The sequence below is a fragment of the Apteryx rowi genome, unplaced genomic scaffold (genome assembly GCF_003343035.1).
Source record: "Apteryx rowi isolate R43461 unplaced genomic scaffold, aptRow1 scaffold_115, whole genome shotgun sequence".
NCBI lineage: Eukaryota > Metazoa > Chordata > Aves > Apterygiformes > Apterygidae > Apteryx > Apteryx rowi.
This window is the reverse complement of record NW_020447364.1, coordinates 1123948-1145018: the sequence shown is the minus strand read 5'-3', so window position 1 is coordinate 1145018 and position 21071 is coordinate 1123948. Positions and strand designations below refer to the sequence as shown.

The following is a 21071-nucleotide window of genomic DNA, read 5'->3' as shown; positions in this document are numbered from 1 at the left end:
ATTTCCCTACAATTATAAAACATGACTGTAGATCTTAAACACTGCAGTGTGGGCTCTTCATCAAAACACATTCTGCTGTGGCAGCAACCGATGTTGCATCACTCTGGGATTTCAGTGGAACCAATGACAGATAAACTGTTTACATTAAAAGACTCTATCAAAGTTATTTTGCACCTAGTTTCATCCTAATCCATCTGATTTTTCTACAGCTTTGACAAGATGACCTCTCTCGCTGTGTGTGCAGTATTGATGTCATTACTGAAGAGCTGTTCTTCAGCCTTTCTGCTGATAAAAAAGTAAATGGAAATGTAGAGAAACCTTGGGGAGGTAAACAACTTGTTCAGGATGCAGCTAAAAAAAAGGGTAAATTACCACAGGAAAGGATAGCCATTGTTGCAATGAAAGTGGTCACTGTATCACTTTAAAAAGTGGTGTTCACACGATGAAAGCATACTGTATCTTTGAATTTCATGAACTTTTTAAAGATTTAACCTGAATAAAGGCTTTTAAAGTTCACTATGCATTACAAGAATCCAAAGCTCAGCCTATGGCTGATCACATTTTTAGACTTAACTACAAAGTCAAACATTTTGTATGTAATTACCTAACACCAGCCAAGCGGAAAAAAAAGTATGTTTGGATAAAATACAACAGATATATCAGGGCCACGGATTATATACATGTCTTGTATTTGTATGGCTATCAGAGAAGTGAACACACAAATGGCAATCATTAAGTGAAGCAGAAAAAAACAAATAGAAAAGAAAAAAAATCTCATTGAACCGTTCTGCCAAAAACACTATATATGTAAAATACTGAAAATAATGGAACAGGTCTGTAACTAGTATCAAAGTTTCTGTAGTTCAAAAATACACAGAGCACCAGCAATGTGCTTTAAATTAAGCATGCATTTCAAAGGTTAACAGGACTATTCCTTAGGCAGAAGAACAAAGAGGAGCTGGTTAAAGAAAATTGGGTACACTGCAGCTACTTAAAATACTGTAGCCAGGCACAACTCATTTGGATGCCTTCAAGCTCAAAGCTAATTTGAATTATACAGAGGTGCTTTAAAGAACAAAAATACCAACCTGTGTTTTATCTAAGCTCTTATAGCTGAACTAACTAATTAAAAATCTTCACTACTGTTCCTAATTTCTCATTTCTTTTTTCCACTGAGTAATAAAACCATCTAAAAGCTCCATCCTTCCTTACAGAAGAGTGTTAACATTAGTATCCCTGAAATGCCTTGTCATCTAATGGTTTTACTAATAACATGTCTGTCACCTGCCCTGACTGTATCTCTTGTAGCCAATCTGAAAATATTGTGTAATAGGATCTCTGAATGCAATACTGATGCATATGTCAAAGTTCCTTGCAGTGACAATAATACAAAAGTTTAAAAAACAGCCAATGCTTAAATTAAATGTAACAATACCACTCAAACAATACATTAAACAGATGTGTACCTGGTATTATAAATACGTGACATAAAAATCTATTGGGTTGGTCAGTGTGCATATTAAAAACCATTCAAGTAGGTCAAATTGTGGATAACTTAAAACTTTAAAGACAGCAATTTTAATAAAACTGTCAATACAATTTTCTTTGTAAAAACATTTGAGACTGATTATGCTGCTTATATTGAAAGAGAAACACAAGGTCTATATCTTTAGATCTTTTATTGAACTGTGAGCACAGCATCAATAACTGCTTCTCAGCTGTAAATGAAAATTGATTCCAGATCTAACCCATCGTTTTCTATGTGTCTTTAATCTCAAATCACCCACAATGAAAGACATAAGAATCAGCATTTTGTCTAAGGGACAAAGCACGTGTCATACAGCAAGTTCCAAAGCGCCTGCACTGAAGATACTGTGGGACATGTTTACATGTGTTAGTGCAGGCGATGACTGTAGTTGCTAAAGTAGGCCAAGAAAACAGTGACTGAGTTTGCAGCTGGGGTGGAGTTACTTGTAACTTGCCTCATGCTCTGCTGTAATGATCAATATGGTCCAAAGATTTGCAGATTTGAAGTCAGAAGGGACTTGTAATGATCATCTCATTGGACCTCCCGCATGTCACAGTCCAAAGAAATTCACCCCACAACTTCTACACCAAGCCCACAGCTGCCAGAGCCCCCAGTACTGGAATCTAACAGGAAGGAAACCACAAGGTTTCCACGCAAGTTGCAGCAGTTTAGCACTAGCAGTTCCCATCAATGGTCAGCTCTCACTTGCTGGAACCCGTTAGGCCCTTTGGGGTGAAACTGAAGTGTATTGCCTCCTCTCAGGAATCTTTTCCTGCTGATATGTTGGTAGGCTGTCATCATGCATACTTCTTAACCTCTTTTGGCTAAACCAAAAAGACCTAACTAACTGCCTCATTTTAAGAAGGGTTCTCCTGTTTGAAGAGTCAGTGCTAAAAGTGGGCAGCGTGTTCAGTGACTGCTCTGCAAATACTGTATAAAGAATGAGTACCTTCTAGTGACTTCAACCTGTAATTCCTCATCTTATCCAAAAATTGAACTCAACCTCCTAATTATATGATTGAACAGAGCAATCATGTGCTGGGTTTCTCCTCAGCAGTGGGGACAAAAGGATGGAGCAGATAAACTGGTGAAAGAGCACGAGCTCCAGGTCTCTGGACCCCTATCTGAATGCAATACAGACCAGAAATACGTGTGCTCATTCACAGGAGTGAGAGAACTCCACAAGGGAGTTCTGTTTCCTGCAGACGAGTTTTTAAAAATTTTCCACCATGACAAATGGCACTACTGGTAGTTTCAGAAGAAAGGCAGAGAGACGATACTCTGTTTGCATACTACAGACGTTCGCAGAAAGTCAGGATCGAGGTGCATTTATGAATCAGTGTCACTACTGCCCCTGCTGTGTAAGACTGAAGGGTCCCTACTAGCTATTCTCAATGGACGAATACAGGCCTTTGGTTCCTAAGGCTCCCTATTCAACACCATTCTCAGAAAGTTTCAATTTCCTTAAAATACAAATAAAAGAGATAAAGATAACATACTTGGTGTTGAAATATTTTGTTTCTGTTAACAAAAATTAGTAAATGGTAGCTCATGCTTGGTGTTGGCTGCAAGCGTGTAGCAAAAAATCAGAAAGTTTGTAAAGAGACTGCTTCCTTATAGAAATGTTGTGCAAACTGTTAGAACGTTTTCAAGCTGAGATTTTTTCTTTTCTCTCCCTGTCAGAATATGCACATGTGTACAGCTGAATTACAATGGTTATTTGACTATAAAATCTTTATGTTAAAAAAAAAAATTTCCAACCCTGGCACTGCAACTGAACATGCAATATCTTGTAATTTTTATATTGTAATTGGCTTGATCCAGCTCTTATGAATTAACATTTTATATAATTTTGGAAAGTAACATCTAGCCTGTAGCTAGCGGTGTCCCCCAGGAGTCAGTACTGGGTCCAGTCTTGTTCAACTTCTTCATCAATGACCTGGATGAAGGGACACAGTGCACCCTCAGCAAGTTTGCTGAYGATACAAAACTGGGAGGAGTGGCSGATACACCAGAGGGCTGTGCTGCCATTCAGAGAGACTTGGACAGGCTGGAGAGGTGGGCAGAGAGGAACCTCATGAAGTTCAACAAAGGGAAGTGCAGGGTCCTGCACCTAGGGAGGAAAAACCCCATGCACCAGTACAGGTTGGGGGTTTACAAGTCCCTTGCTGGAAAGCAGCTCTGCAGAGAAGGACCTGGGAGTGCTGGTGGACACCAAGTTAACCATGAGCCAGCAATGTGCCCTTGTGGCCAAGAAGGCCAATGGTATCCTGGGCTGCATCAGGAAGAGTGTTGCCAGCAGGTCGAGGGAGGTGATCCTCCCCCTCTACTCAGCCCTGGTGAGGCCACATCTGGAGTACTGCGTCCAGTTCTGGGCTCCCCAGTACAAGAGGGATGTGGCACTACTGGAGCAAGTCCAGCGAAGGGCTACAAAGATGATTAGGGGACTGGAGCATCTCTCTTATGAGGAAAGGCTGAGAGAGCTGGGCCTGTTCAGCCTGCAGAAGAGAAGGCTGAGAGGAGATCTTATCAACGTGTACAAGTATCTGAAGGGAGGGTGWCRAGAGGATGGGACCAGACTCTTTTCAGTGGTGCCGAGCGACAGGACGCGAGGCAACGGACACAAACTGAAACACAGACAGTTCCATCTGAACATGAGGAAATACTTTTTCACTGTGAGGGTAACAGAGCACTGGAACAGGCTGCCCAGAGAGGTTGTGGAGTCTCCTTCTCTGGAGATATTCAAAACACGCCTGGATGCAATCCTGTGTAATGTGCTCTAGGTGACCCTGCTTGAGCAGGGGGGTTGGACTAGATGATCTCCAGAGGTCCCTTCCAACCTCAGCGATTCTGTGATTCTGTGATTTTGTAGTCAAAAAACATTGCAGTTGTTTTGTTGATGCTTACATGTCTGGCCAGTGGGCTAGATGAAGCTTTCTTTCTATTTCCAGTTCCCTCTCTTCACTTTAGAGTGACATGGCAGAAACTGCTAAAGTGTGAAGGCGTTGCCGGTGATGCTTGACTGATGCAGTAGAGCTACGCTGCTCAACTTTGCAAGGCCCTAATATGGGGTGCAGCGCACGACAAAAATCTAAGAGGATGGACACATACAGTGATTCATCCAGGAAACCTAAAAAGCTATAGGATTCTTTCCTATAATGCACGTAGCATTGTCTATACCCTCTATTTGTGATGCAAATAGCAGAAATGCAACTACACATTTGTGCTGTACATAGGAAAAGTGAAGGTCTCCCTTGAAGAGCAGGACACTAAAGAAATATGCTCAGCATGCTTCCTGTCCATACAGTTCATTTATTTTTTATATGACTGTAAGTGTTCATGTTTGGAATCCCTAAATACACAGACCATCATTTGTTTCTTAAAAAGATATTTAGGAGAGTTTACGAGGTTTGAATCGATTATAATTACTCAGAGTGAGATGACGCTCCCACTGCCAAAAGGCAGTATGTATTATAAAATATATGTATTATAAAATTTTGGGAAACTACATGAATGCTCGCTATTGTGCTCTCATCTGCCTGAACCTTATGCTGCCAATGGTATCACTAGAAAGTCCCAGGTGGAGCTGTGGTGCACTCTGAGGCTTCCTACAGCTTGGGTACGTCTCCATTGCACAGGGACTCAGGCCAAAGCCCCTGAACTGGATGCAGTGGGACGCTGCTCTCCAGGATGACGCTTTCTCTGGGTAAGAGCAGGCACACACCATACCACAACAGCACTGTTTTGAGAGCTACCAGCACTCCACTGTGATGTGTAGACACACGTGTGGCTTCCCTGAATGGGACTAACATCAGAGATGAACCTATTCAAGTCAGTGGGTGCTTTTCATTTGATGTCAGCAAGCAAAAGTCCAGGCATTTACTTCTTCATTCGGCACTGATGTCCGATTTCATCTTAATAGGGTAAATAGTGTAAATCTGGAGTAATTCTACTGAAGTCAAAGGAATACTACTACTGTAAGGAAACAAAATCAAATCCTGCCCAATAATATCTTACCATTTTGAAATTTTGGGGCCTCTCAGTATCACAGTGTCATTTGCTAGGCTTATCTGGGCAAGTTTCCAATGAATCAGGAAACCATCTAGTTACACAAACCACACACGAGTATACAACAGTGCATTGCGTAGGTACAGACTTTTGATCCTTTGGCTTCAGATAAGAATGCAAGGCTTTCTTGGTGCTAAAAAATACTGACTTGTATGACTATGGGGTCAACTGACACTCGAAGGTAAATCTTTCCTGGCACGACCCTAAAGGAGGGATTAGTTGGGTTGGAGAGGTACATTCAAATGGTTTAAAAATAAATAAGAAAGAAAGATCCACTTATGATCAACATTTCCAAGGCTGAACAGATGACCTTATGCTGAGTTATAGCATTACTTTCCTTTTTGCTGCAACCATTCACACATTTGAGTCTTTTACACATATAAAGTAAAATGAAGGATGAATTTAACCCAAAGTAGCAAATTCTTTCTGATAAGTACGTTGAGAATATGAATTCCAGCAGCTTCATTTCCTAGCATTAGATATAAATATTTATAAAGTGGGAAGGATGGACAATGACATCAGCTTTTTGAAATGACCATTTTTTTGAAAATGATTCTTCATTAATGTCCCAAGTAGGTTGAGAGACTTCCAGCACTGATTTATAGCTACATACTGAAGTTTTGACTTCTCACAAACAGGAATCACTGGATTACTGACTAAAAACTCCCAGCCCTTTACTCACTGATTGGAACAAAACTTAAGGACCCAATCTCCATGGGTGCAATTGTACAAACAAAGTGCAAGGTGCAAAATCAACTCTGCAGTTATGATAGTGGTTTGATGTGGTCATTTTACACCCACTTCAAAAGAGGTCATCAATTTCAGAAAATGAGTGCAAAACAAGTAGAGGCAGCTCCACAGTTAATATAGTATAAGGAGGACAGAAACGCAGAGAACATTAGCTATTCCTGCATAATGCCATGTCTGGTCTCTTATTCCAAGGCAAGTAAGTTGTGCTTTGGTTTGGTTTAATCCACTTTACAAAGTGAATTTAGCAAAAATTTAGCAAAAAAAATGCATTTGTGTTCCAGAATAAGTTTCCTCCCATGGAGAAGGACTTAGGAATAACTGTAAAACATTCAGAAGTGGTTCTGTGTGCAGGCAAGATCTAAGATAAAGGACGCTGCAGCACCCCAAAATGGTTTTGATGCAAATATATTAAACCAACATGTAACCACACTCAACTAATGAAACAACTCTTTCTGATTATATGTTCTATAAACCTATGTCAAATATCATTTACCTGTTCATTGTCATCTTCATCACTGCTGAGTTTCAGATCATCCTCAAGCATTCTAAAAAAAAAAAACAAAAAGAGGCAATATAGAATTACGTTTACTGAATTAACTTCAGATGTAATGGGCCGAATCTAGCCTTCAGCAAAATCAGAAGCCTTCCCCTTTCAACTCAACAACAGCAGAATCAGGCCTATTACAACTAAACTGATGAATACGCTATGTACGTAGGCATGTATCAGTCCTCTTAGTGATGTGAGGTAAGGACAAACGATTTCAAACCCATCCATCATAAAGTCCGGCAGCCAGCCCTTCTTTCATGCCCTCTTTTATTTGCACACTGTCACACAGCGACTGGTCCATATACACCTGTCTGTGTTTCTAAACCAGGAAGGGGAAGGAAAACAGCTCTGAGATTGCTGAAAGCTGAAAAAGCCCCCATGTTTCATTTGCGATCCAGGATATCGCTGATCTTTTCTGAGGCCTCTACCAGTCCCTGCCATACTGAACAGAGAACGCAGAGCAGGGAACAGCAAGAAGAAGAGAAGCTTGTTTGAGGTTTGATGGGACCTCATAGCTCTTCTGGCAGGAGATACAGTAGTACCTGAAGGAAGTGCAAAAGTGTTTCAAGCTAGGAATCTGTGATTCATATTCCTTTTTCTTCTACAGAGAAATCTCACATCACTGCTCCTTGCCCTTGGTAAAAGGGGAAGGAAACTCCTAACAGATCAGGTTTTCCCCAAACCTCCTTCCTTTCCTTTGGCAGAGGAAAGAGATGCATAATGCATACTATTATACTAACACTCATCTTATACAACTTTTTTTTTTTAATGCAAGACTTGGATATGTCAAAATATATGGGGTAAGATGCCATATTACTTGCTGTTACATCTTTGCAGAAATGATCTCTTCTTTAGAGGTCTGTGTGTCTACAGAGACATGACTACAAACACGTTCACCTACAGCTTCCCATATATTCATGATTTTGTCTGGTGGTTGTCCTCAGAACTAATATTCCTTTTGGGCACACTTCTGCTTACATCCATCCTTTCACCTTGGCAAATTCTTGTGTCACAAGATGACATATGACTGAATCTGCAAGTCTCACTGAGACCCGTGGTGACAGCCACTGAAATTGGTAGGCTTCCTTTCTCCTAGTCTGATCTCCCTTACCCACTGCAGGAGACTCGCAAATTGCAATTACTGTTTCCTTTTTGCTTTGACAGAGACTGAAGTCTATGATTTTTTATTGTTAGTCTTTAAATAACTGTAGCAATCAATGAAAGCTCTGTTTGGAAGTTTTTTTGTTTGAAGACTACCGGTAAATCATGGAAGCCTCCTAGTATAAAGAATTTTAAAGAGGGGACAATATCCCCAGTGGTGAAATATCAGAAGGCTCCAAGCCCTGCTGGTGCTCTTAAAAAGAGAAAGTGCAAGGAGACCTTTAAACTGGTTTGTAAGTCATCCGTCTTTTGGTGACCTCTGTTGTCGGGCAGCTCAGTGGTTACAAAGTATCTGGACACAAAACTACTAGTCATTAACCTCTTGATAAATGGCAGATGCCTCCCTGTAATATGTGAACCCATAAAAGTAAGACCATAGCACGGATAAAGAATCTTGTAAAAGTAAGAATTCTTCAGGAAATATTAATCTTTAGAGGCCTGGATTTTGGTGATGAACAGGAACTTTTTATGTTGTTTATCTAGCAGACACAATCATTTGTTTCCCCAGTGTCATTACTCGCTGTGCCATTCACAACATCTCGCTGTACCTCCATCTCGCCGCAGCCTGGGATTGTTATCAGCAAGTCTCATTACAGACCAGAAGGACAAACCCCACAGGAAACTCAGACCATCTTAATACAGGACTATATCATTCTGACTCTTAACTCTAATTCAGTTCTACACTCCTACTTTTAAAACCTACATCTCACTTTAATGTGTAAATTATCTACTGCTTTAAAGCAGCACTGCTAGATAATGCACTCTATTATTTTTTTTAATGCAGATCTAAGAAGACATAATGCAAAGGATCTTTTCATGAATGAAGCCCAAAGGGTTATTTTTTTTTCTTTCTAGCTATCACATTTTTTTCATTTCTTACACATTAAATTCCTTTTTGACATATTCTGGTAGAAATAAACCAAAAAGGACAAAGGAAATTCCACATTAGATAAATGGAAGGAGCAAAGAAGAAAGCATAAAAAAGATAAACGAGTATACTTACTAAACTAACCAAACAGTCATGTGAAATGGCTGATTAATAACTGTCCTCATACAGCCTATACAGCAGACACTTTCTAACAAATACAGTAAGCACAAGACATGTTTATTGAATATTGAAAAATATAAAATGGATATAAAACATGATTAGTAGGAAGGACAACTGTTAGAGTTGGTTTCAGATAAACTAAATTTGCAGGATTTATGAGTTCCCTTCAAAAGACTAATGGATGTTTAGAAGACTAGAGAGAGGAAAAAAATTGGATTTTGGCATTTCTTTAGCAGTTCCAAGCTTATCACTTGGAGTATATAATTCTTCTTAGCCTGTTCCACTAAATGAAGAATATGTCATCTCATTCGGTTACAAAACTCAAAGGTTAAACAACTAAACCACACAGCTTCTAAAATGCATAACATTCTCCTGGCAGATGGAATAATTAAAGAGAAACTGAGTACAGTATCAACAATAAATATACAGTAGAGAGAGAAGAGAAGGAATAAATTAAAAATACACAGTATACACAAAGGAAAGTAGAATGTTGGAGAGTTCAGATAATCTGTTCCCAGAGGATATTGGTTAGAAGAGGTAATATTTTACAGAACGCAGAGGACTAGATGGTCTTCAACATTTTTAAAATGTGCTTAATATTCTAAAGACATGGGTCACGGTGGCTTGTACTGTTTAATGTTCCTATTAACTCTCATTTATAAGCAAGTAGCATCTGATCACACTCAAAGCCCTTTAAGGGCTTTTAAAGATTGCCAGAAACCTTAATCCAAGGTGACTGTTTCACYGTCATCGTATCTATAGAGGTAACTCATTTTGTCTTCAAAGCACTGATACACAAGAGCTCTGTATCTGCAGTTCTTTCAAACGCTATCTGGATGGTTTGAACGTGAAATTAGGCCCTCTTGAGTGAGAGATCCCTGTAAATACGCATATGATCTATTCAGCTCCATGTAACTGTCAACCGCAGGAACAGCCAGACTGGAGATTACAGTGTGTATTTGTTATTACGATCAGGTCAGCTATTAATAAAGGACCACTTGGTGGATATGCTAAAGTTGCAATGAATACTGCTAATGAGGGCAAATCAAAGAGGAAACTGCCTGTATCAGAAAGCTGTCTTCAGAGGTGTTATGAATTAATTTTATTTCCTATTCTTCTCTGACCTAGCTGACATTATTATTGAATATACATGTACTTGTTTGTCTTAGCTAATGCTTTACACCACTTTAGGGAAAGAGTGGGATTAAGTAGGATTTTTGATTGCATTATTAGAGCAATGCCATTTATACTGCAACAGTTGAAGTTGTGTCCACATATTATAATCTACAATTTTCAGAGGTTTATAATTTTCAGTATGAAATTACTGCAAAGCAGAAACGTCGTGACAAAGCCACACATCTATCTGCGGTGTAAKCAGGGGCAAACTCATTGCCTGACTACAATACCCACTTCCTCCAGGGATGAATCAGTTCCCAAAGCAAACTGCTCTTACATTACAAATTTAACTAGACAAATGGTTGAATGAGAGCTCTATTAGCATGCATTCTGTAAAAGTTGTACCAGAAATAATAACAACAAAATATTATTTTTAGGAGCCTTCAACTTGCACCAGGCCTCAGGAAATGATGAGATGGACTGAAACTAAAATGAGCTATTTTTAGAAGACTTTGTTAGGATTTTGGCATAGCAAGCTACATTTTTATCTTCTTTTTTCTATTCTTCAAACATTTTCCAAAAATATCATCCAAAAAAATGCAGTGATAATAAACCAGTTTAGACATAATCAGAAAGCCCTCTGTATCTATTTTCTTAACAATGTCAAAAGATGATGCACTCCCACCACAGCTTCTCTTTCTGTGTTTTAAACCTTATTTCTCTCCATGCTCAGCACAGAGGTACAAGGGGGTGAGTCACCGAGCCCCTTCACCTACTCCAAACAGTTGTTACAGCAGGAGTTATTCAGTTAAAATGTAAGTCCAGGCACATTTTTTCAACTGTTCACAGAAGCGATGAATAGTGAGAGGCTAAAGCTGCAGAGCAAGACGACCTGGGGGGAGGATGAGGCTTTCAGGGTCGCTGAGAGCAGTTTCCCACCCGCCAGCCTGCGGAGCAGCGGAGGCAACAGGACCTTGAATCCAGCCTGGAGCCTGGGCTACCCCTGGCTGCAGCGCCGCCAGGCTCACGCTGAGACTGGACATGGAGCCATCCCCTGGACCTGTAGTCATCCCTACTAGAAACACGCTGCTGAGTTCAGCAGGTGTTTTGTGCACACCAGACTTGCTGGTTTGGGATCCTGCAACTATGCAAGCRAGGGTTTGACTGGGAGACAATACGACTGAGATGATAAACTCCTTCCTGAAAACACACGATCACAGTATACCTCAATTTSAGGTATTTACTTTTATAAAAGCCCTTGAACTTAAAGGAGTATTTTCACAGCTCAGCATCCAGTCTTTGATTTCATATAGTTCTCATCAGTGGCGTATTTAAATGTTTTACAAGTGAATAAGGCCCAGATCCCCAGCAGCCTTCCAGGAACACTCTGCTTCCCCTCCTGCTCGAGTTGTGCCGGGCTGTGTTTGGAGCACACTGTGTTCGTAACACCATGCTGCAGCTTCAGTGAGACAGATTCATCAACGCGGGGGTGCTTAAAATGCCACCTAATTCAGATCCAAGTTCTGCCCCTCTAAATCACTCTGGGAACAGTTCAAATCCACTCACTCCATTCACATGGAAATGGAAAGGAGAAAGGATGGAGTAAAGGGCAGAGGGAGTACTGGGCAATTCCCTGATCCTGAGCTGCCCAGAAAATTAACTCGCTCACGTCAAACTACACTTGCACAAAAGGCACATCACATCTGGGTCATACCACAGCAAACATGAGAGTAACTTCTGCAGGAAGGAGGACTGGCAAGGGCATTAATCAGACAAACACATACGCCATTCTCTTCTTGCCAGGCTTGGCTCTGGTGTGATGGGAATACATTTATAAGATTCCTGCTTTTTGAAGTATTTAGTTAATTTTTTTGTAAATCTGTAACATTGTCCTTGCAAACCCAATGGGCAAAGCGTGCTTCTGTCCCATCAAAGAGGTAGGATATACTGCTTAAATATGCCAAAGAGAAAAGATAAGGAAGAAACCATGCCTAGTGACACCAAAGACACAGCAAAGAGCTGGTAAGAAAAAGCGGTGGTAGGTACAGGAAGCACACAAATGACCTGAGGGCTCCTGAAGGAAAGCAGTTCCCTCCTGCTTCCACCTTCCCATGATACAAATGGACCAATTCATTTCAAATGGGAGGTTTGGATGACTTAGATTTGAGTAGCATATGCTAGCACACTGCAACTAGTTATCCTATCCGATATTAAGGAGAGAGCACAGGATGTTATAGCAAATTTCGCTAGTGATAGTTAATAAGACTTAAATCCAGAACAGGCAGGAACCAAATCCATGTCTCTGAGGTGAAAAAAGTAGTGTATTACCACCCAGAGCTATGAAGCCCTTGTTACACACTGCTGTTTGCTGCGATACCTGTGTGGAGGGAACACCGTCCTCACAAATACTGACTAGCACTGAGACATCACCTCTTCTACTGCTGAACTTCCACTGAAGTGAGACCATTAGTCCAAACCAATCTCTGCCAGTTCACCCCATGGATGTTAGATGGAACTTGCTTTTCATTTTCTCAATGCATTTCTCTGTAGTATATAAGACTTCTCTGAGAGTGGTAACTCAAGTTATCATGCAAATGACAAACTGTATAATGGAAGTCAGAYGTATTTCCAGAACGTGTTGCACACACCGGAGCACAATTTCATCATTTATCAAGGGGGAGGGAGAGGGCCTACGTGTGTGCAAACATCTAACAATAGATTTCCCCTGAGAAGTTCATAATAGAGTGGACAAAAAATCTGGGGAAATGAAAATAAATGGCAGAGTAATTCCAAAAGAAAAAAGAAGATCTTTGTTCTAAAACATCTCATCTATAAATCTTGAAACTTGATATTCATTCTTTTGCTGAAATGTGCAAGTCATCTTTAAAATATTTCCTCTGAGATATTGTAAGAGTTATGGTAAAAGAAAACCTCAGAAGATTAAATGGAATTTACAAGCACCATTTAACTTAATACTCAGGGCCACTTGTCCAGCAATTTTATACACACTAAAATATAGTTTATTAATTTTTCCTTCTCCTCCTCTGCCATTTTCTTTCATTACATTCAATGACAAGCGTGTTCTGATAAACTCTTACTCACAGGAGTAACTCCTACCCCTCTGAGGAGTCTCAGAGGCCTGGAAGGGGCTAACCTCTCTGAGGACCAGGTCCTCAGCCTCAGCCTGAAACCACTGGGGAGGCAGGCGGCAGCCTCCCAACATGCTCGCTGCCGTCCTAGGCGGCCGGGAGAAGGATGCTGCGTGCAGAAAATCTCCATTTCGTGTTGTTGCACTCGGTCTGCCTTAGCATTGCTGGCACTGTATCAGTAATTAGTGTAATTACAGCTGGAGAGAGAGAAGTAACCCCTGTGGTTATCTATTAGGTACCTCACAATAAGCGAGGACGCTTCATTACTCATCTCTCCATATCATCTCTTAATTTCAAAAGGATTAAGCAAAATGAATTCTTTCAGTAGAAGAATTTCTTTATCTAGCCATCCATTAATCTCTGTGTATCAAAAGCTCTTCAAGGCAACCAAAATATTAAGTTGCTACTAAGTGCATTATAACTACTGCTCTGTTGACTGGCATTTTGTTTTTCGTTACAGTTGAGACAGAGGCAAGGACTTTGGGATAAGGGAGAAACCTACTGCCAAATTTTGTCTCTATGTGATAAGCATAGAGGGAAATCTATACGCTTAGCTTGATAAATACTGTAGCATATCCAACAATTTGTTGGCTCACACCCACATTGAGGTCCAATCCTGCTTCCAAAGAAAATTTCCAGTAGAACAGGAGCAGGATTAGTCCAAATATTTTAATAGCATGATAAGTAGTTTAAAAAGTCAAAAAAGCAGTATCTTTTTATTTCAAGCTAATGAGTTGATAATTTTGTCTTTATAATAATAATAACACCACCATTTGTGTCTTATTTCTAGAAAAGTGCAATCTCCATTACATTAAAAGTGTCTCCCTCACTGTCCAATCACTCCTCAGTCCACCATAGCCCCGTCTGGCAAGGCCTCTGAAGGAAGTATCATTCAAGTTAAAAAAAAAAGAGAGACAAGAACAAAGGAAAGCATGGTTGCAGGGAAATTACAGGGAGAGATAAATCGCAGTTTCTACAAAACTCCATTGTAAAACTAACTTTGGTTTTTGAAGAATAAAAATCAGGACTCCACCTTTCTAAGCCTGCCAGATTTTGCCAGTGTGTGCAAAACTTCTAGTATTTTCCCTTTGATCAACTGCAAAAACTGATATAATTTTGGGTTCTGCTATTTATCAAGAGCAGTATATAGTCCAAGAGGCATTTCTGTGATACATACTCATTTCCAATACATTCCACATGAAAAACACCTGCTTACTGCAACCATATTTGATTAAAACTGTCTCCTAGCCAGAGCACCAGTATTTTCTCTGGTAAACAAGCCTTCAGCTGGCATATTTACACACAAAGGCTTTGAGAACTTAGCACACAGTTAAACAATGATTGATAATTCTACAGCAACTTGCAAAGGTGACTTTAAAAAATCATACCAGAAAATATATTAAAAAGAGTTGTTCAACAGGGAACAAATAACGTAGGACTGGCTCATCTATCCCATGTTCTATAGTGCAAATGGAAAGACATTAATTTTATTCATTGATTATATTCTTTTATCTTTTATTTTATTCCCTTTTTAATCTGGTAGCGAAGTGAGTCCTTCAAGGAGCTGTTTGATGAAGCTGTCAGTACCAACATGACATTCACAAATCTTTCTCTGTGCACTGTTTTCCCCTCAGATAGACTAATCTCCCATCTGAAGAGCTGAGTTCTTTTGTTTCTGAGGATTGGAAATGAGTTGCATCTGGTAAATCTTAAACTTCAATAACGTGGTCTGGAGTGAAAGCAGCTTTTGTGTGTTCATTAATATCTTTTACACTGATGCATTTTTTTTGCAGAACTCTACTTAAAAATAAAAAATTGTTTCTGCCATTTGAAGTGTTTGCCTCTAACTCTAAAATGTTGTCTATAAAGTTCAGTGCAGTTGGGAGAGCCTGCACGCCAGGGTCAATGACAAGAGTGATGCTGAGGCTGCGAAGTGCTTTGGAGAGGCGACACAGGCTGCAGTGTCCTCTGCCCCTTGGTGGCACGAGCGCCGGGGACCAGGCAGAGCCGGCGAGCGGAGGGACGAGGAGGGGAAGCTCATCCTGCCATGGGGCAGGCTGCACAGCCGGTCACCAGGAGCTCCAGTCTGTTCCAGTTTGTGAGCTGCAATGGCACCTGCAGCCCTCCCACCCCAGCTGCGGGTGATGGATTTTAAGAGTCAAAAGAGTCTATGAGCGAGCAAAGCAAAGCAGCTGCTTGGACCTTGGTTGCAGGGTGTCAAGTAAATAAACAGTGAGAGGATAACTCACCCCAAGTTCAACAGGGGACAATTTATCCCCAGTTTACAAATCATTCACCTCCTTTAAACTCTTTTAGCCATAACAAGGCCCAACAACCTCTTGACTACAATTAACATGAGAGCTATTTCCCTCCCTAGCCTCCTTTTCTTAACAAGCTCTTTGAACAGCATTCATAGCCAATATATGTTTATGCCCTGAAACCAAACACAGCTCTGCAAAAGGGCACTGCTCAGTTAATGTTTCTCTAGTGCAGAGACATCACCTCCTGTGGATTCACAGCGCTCTAATATGATGCGGGAGATTTTTGCTCAGTTTTCATACCTTAAGGACATCTAGAAGGGAAAAACTATTTTCTGCCTAGTATTAGGCCACTGGAGTTTTCCAGCTGAAACACAGATGCCATTAGGGTCATGCCTTGGTGAAGGAGACAGGGACAAAAGGAATTAAGTGTGGATAGACAAAAAAAATCCATTAGAAAGCAGCAGTAGAAGAGTGAAAAAGAGAGAAGAGGGAGGTGGAAGAAAGGAAGGAAGAAAATATCAAAGGCAAACTAAAACCAAATATCTTGCCATGCTTTTGTAGAATATACACTTGTGCCAGGCTTGCTTTGGAGGAAGAATGAAATGAATAGGAAAGAAGTAGATATACTGTCCCTTCTTCCTTTTTCAAAACAGACCTCACCTTATTGGGAACACATTTTTTTTCAGCATTGCAAAAACAGTTTACTCAAATTATAGTCTTCGCTAAGATGAGGAAATTTTTGCAAACTCCTAAAAAGAATTCAAGAGATCCTCCAAGGCTCAGGCACTGCTGGGATCTACTCATCCCTTCACAGAAAGGATAAAGAGTATTTGGTGAGGAGCAAGCTGGAGGAAAACCCTGCTGCTTCTTTCAGAACACTGGCCTCTAAAAAAGCTGTAGTATGAAAAATGTGCTTGTATTTTAAATAGTTCAGTGCGAGCAGACCCTAACTAATTAGAGAGTGGAGGAAAGAAAACAAAGACCCTCTGACAGCAATCTCAGGTTCCAGAGGCTTTTGAATCCCTGGGCTCAATTTGTCCTTGTGAAGGAACTGTCGGGGATGAGCGTCCTGTAACCCAATAAAGGGGTCTGGCTGCTTCCTTTCAGTGCAAATGTACGATAACTTCATAAAACTGTGAAGTACTTTGCTTGTTCAACAGTAAGACTCAAGGTGTTTAATGCTGACTTGTAGGGGGAGCAGCTACTGAAAAGGCAACACAATGAAGCCATGTCATGGCTTCAGTGAAGTGTTGGACTGTGCAGAATGGGAGCTTTAGCTTTGGATTCAGTATTTGCTCATATGGAGAGAAAAGTGGCACATGGCAGATTTTTAAAACAATGCTTTAAACTTATGGCTTGGCTCAAAGAGAAATTTCCAGGGTGTGTGCTACCGAAGCAGGTTTCCAGGAGGGGTCAACAGAGGTGAACTTGGTGAACATGGTGCATGGTGAACAGAGAGCAGGGGTCGGCCATGGAGAAGATGAGCAAGTGCCACAGGCTTATGAGGGCATGGAGAGCTGGCTGGGGGTCTCGGCACATCTGAGGGCACTACACCTTTAGGAAATATACTGCTAGACTGTGCCTGGTATGCAGTGAAGTTCAGGGCTGATCAGTCAGGAAAAAATTCACATAGAAAGCAAAAACAAGGTGGTTTCAGGGAAGGCAAATTTCATTTTCCCTGCACTAATCTTCCAAAGAGTTTCTAAAGCCAGGACTCCTGTAGTTCCAAATTTTTGCATCCAGAATCCACAACAGCTATGCCATATATCTGATACAAACTTCGTAAAGCTAAATTAATCTCCAGTAAGACAGTTCACTTCTTTCCTTAAATGAATGTTCTGTGGATCAATCTAAAAATGTAAAAATGGATTAAGCAAGTACTAAAAGTAATATAAATAAAGATGATAAAGGAATAAAAGACTTAAATGATTTCTGGATCTGGATGATTTATAAGGCACTGAATATGCATGATGGAAGTCAAGTACCAGGCACAGGCCTCAAAACACTGACTCATGCAAGTAATCCCTGCTCCTGCAAGCACTATTTTTCAGGCTCAGATCCAAACACAATGCCTGACACTGTTTGCTCCAATAATCACTCTAAGATAAACAGATATGAATAACTGCAAATACTTCCAAGCATTTCCTTTCACTTATAATGTAAAAAGAAAAATTAGAGGATAAAATGAAAATATATGTTTCCACTTCCATGTTTCATACATCATTAATTCTGTAAAAATAAATCAGTCTTCATGCTGATACTTCTCTTTGCTTGGCAAACTTGAAGAATGCAATATGCTTGATAACCTGATTGAAAATTTGATCCTATTGTTTAACAAAATGAGGATTGTTTCATAAGGGGCTCCACCATGTCTGTGCACATTTTCCCCTAAGTAACAGTGTAAGACTTGTATTTCCCCAGACAGTTCAACATTTATGTTGATGTACTTGGCTACAGACCCCATCTTGCACTGGCTGTAATACAGGAGAATTTTCCCCAGCATTTTGAATTATGGCACTGAAATAATTTAATAGTGCCTTCTGTGCATGTTAAACAAGTTTTCTGATATAGTTAGCTCTTGCTGAAAGTTGTTTACCCTATAAATTATACCACATGGTTAAACCACATTTTGGCCTGAAATCTACAGAGGTTATTTTTTTTCAGAATCATTTCAAATAGTGCAACTCTGGAAAAGTTAGCATTTCCCCCCCCACACACACACAGCGCACAGACAAATATTCTCTGTTCAGTATATTCCCTAGGAAGCCGAGGTTATTTTTGAGCTATCTGCTAATTTGTGCCAGCACAGCCCTCTCCAATGTCAGAAGAGGAATGAAGCAGGGAGAAAGCAAGAAAGGAATATTCAGTTACTAGTTTAAAAGGTGAAGATATCTGCAGCTGTAGTTTATACCAATTTACTCAGGACAAACCCTGCAAGTTACCGTCATGGTCCTGACCCTAGTGAGAATATCACATAAATTGTCATTTCCAAGATCGAGAGGAGGACGACCTCCTTTAGCAACTTGTTGTTTTAAGACACCTCTCCCCAAAGCCATCTTGTGACTGCTCTGGCCTTTCCTTATGGCAAAGACTTTGAGGAACCCATTTTGATTGATTCCCTGAGAGGAAAGTAATGTTGTTTTCACAATTCCCAAATTCACTTAGTCATCATATGAAATGCATGTCAGCATTAAATAAAAACCCTTGAAAATCATACCATGGTCCCCAGCAATAAAAACACTCTAGAAAAGAAAAACTCAGAATATTCTTGCTTTCTCTTTTTTCTATGTTTATACTAGGCCTGGACCATTGTATTCTTTATCCATGACCAGAGTATCTTGATGATATTATAAGACAAATAAACAAGAATATTAGTATATAAAACTGATGAATGGATACTAAATCTTTTCTTCAAAGGGCAGAATATAGGGGTGATGCAGACTAAACTTAATTTCATTGATAATGTCTAATGACATCATGATGTTACAGAGACAAATAATGTTATAATAACATGTAGAAATTGTCAGAGTGGATAAGGCCTGTGGTACATCTAATTCTACATCTTTTCTCAGGTGATGGTTCAAGGAACAATTTTTCAGTACTGATTTTTTCTTCCTAATGTAACTGGAAAGAGGTGTTGGTTCTTTATGCTCATGGAGTACACACATCTCCCAAATTCTTAATTCCAATCTTTTTTTTGCAATCTCATTGAACCCTGGCACCACTATTGGGAGGAACTTGAGTCCTAATTGTGTGTTGTATAAGAACATTATTTCTTTTTCTTGGCTTTTTGAATTTGCCTGGAATGCCTCCTTGCACTTAAATTAAAAGAAATTTAAAGAAAAGCAATGGTAATTTCATAGAATATAAGTGGGTCTAGCCACTTGCCTCCTACTGAATTTTACTAGGATTTCAACACTTAATTTCCTATCATGATAATTACAAGGACATAATGTATCTTTTTTCTAAGTGATTAATATTGTTCTCTATCACCTTACTTTATCAACCTGCTGTTGAAAGTCTAAGTCTTAGAGAAAATTATCTTCTGAGGAACGAGAGTATGCATTTAGCTTCTGTCTGATGGGCAGCATTCCTCCCTTTCGCTGAGTTTTGATGTCAGTTCAATGGAAATACGATGAGTCCCATGAAGAGGAAATTGCATGATACACCTTTCACTTGGTGTGCGAGTTGTTAATCTACAGACTAATCCAGTTGATACATATGGTTAGGCAGTTGGGTAACTATAAGGGCACAACACTACCTTTCATCTCCTAAGGTAATGCAAAAGTTATATCTCAAATCCAATTTAAATTGGTGCTCCCTTGAGCTCAAAGATAATTTCTCTCTAATCCTCTTCTGGTTGTCTATAGGGTAACCTTCAAAAACACAGATACAACACTGTAAAAAAATGATCAAGTCATAATTTTTTTAGCACAAAACCTAGCTATTTTTCCTGGTGGTATTATGTTCCAGCTGTTATCAGATTCAAGAATTATTCAATTGTCTTGAACTCTGCATTTATTTTACTCTTCCAGATTTTTGCCAATGAAAATACTTCAGTACTGCTTGAAGAGAAAATAATCTTGTCAGTTTTATTGTGCCGTATGGGAGAGTATGAAGGTCATGCTAACTACAAGTCTGTTCCAATTGCCAAGGGGCTGGGTGAGGTGGGCTTTTTATTTTATTTTTGGTTTTCCCCTTGCTCCTACTACAAAGTAATAGGGATTTTCCCCTTTTATTCATCTTGCCTTTTGTTGTTTTTAATCGACCACCCATCAGTGCCGAATTGCCTTGTAACTGTCTGCTGAGCTTTCATTTGACAGAGATAGCTGCTATTGTTAACACGAGCCTTCACTTCAGCCCATTTAACTTTCCTCAGTTTGACAGCTTCACAATAGCCACCTTCCATCTAAAGAAAACTGTGATTTAGTAGAAAGGGAATGTGGGACAACAGCCTGATCTGTCACTCAGTCTCCAGTGAGTTCTCTCGGCATAAAGTTCCCCCTAAAAGCCAGAGGATGAAATACTACAGGAAAATAAGATGGTCATGAGACATGTTCAGTTATATATTCTGGTAAAATCTAAACAGCAATCATGCTTAAAAATACAGCCCTTTCCTGTCAGCAATACCTTGCACTGGGCAGCAAAATAAATATTTTGATTGATTTTAAATTTCCATTTTTCACTTATATTCCAAAGCAATGTTTGACTTTTTTCTCTCTTTTATTCACCTAGTAATTGTTCTCAAATTGATCTACAACAACTCCTAGTGGAAACAATATGTCACAAGTAAATTAAAGCTTTCATTGGACTAGTCATTGCTCCTACTCCATACAAGTCTGCATGAAAAGATGTTGATGAATTAAGAGCCTGGATGTCTTCCTTCGCTGACAATTAAAAAAGTAAAATTACAGCTGCCTAAGCACAGAATCTGAGTGCTTCT

At 39.8% G+C, this 21071-nt stretch overlaps 1 protein-coding gene across 2 annotated transcripts in view; it reads right to left on the bottom strand.

Annotated features, from left to right (window-relative positions):
- Window positions 1-21071, bottom strand: part of AFF2 (AF4/FMR2 family member 2) — a 263475-nt gene that overhangs the window by 91376 nt on the left and 151028 nt on the right. For both annotated transcript variants that reach the window (XM_026079836.1, XM_026079846.1), the window contains exon 8: window positions 6840-6891. In XM_026079836.1, the coding sequence (XP_025935621.1) occupies window positions 6840-6891 (52 nt within the window). The remainder of the gene's footprint in view (window positions 1-6839; window positions 6892-21071) is intronic.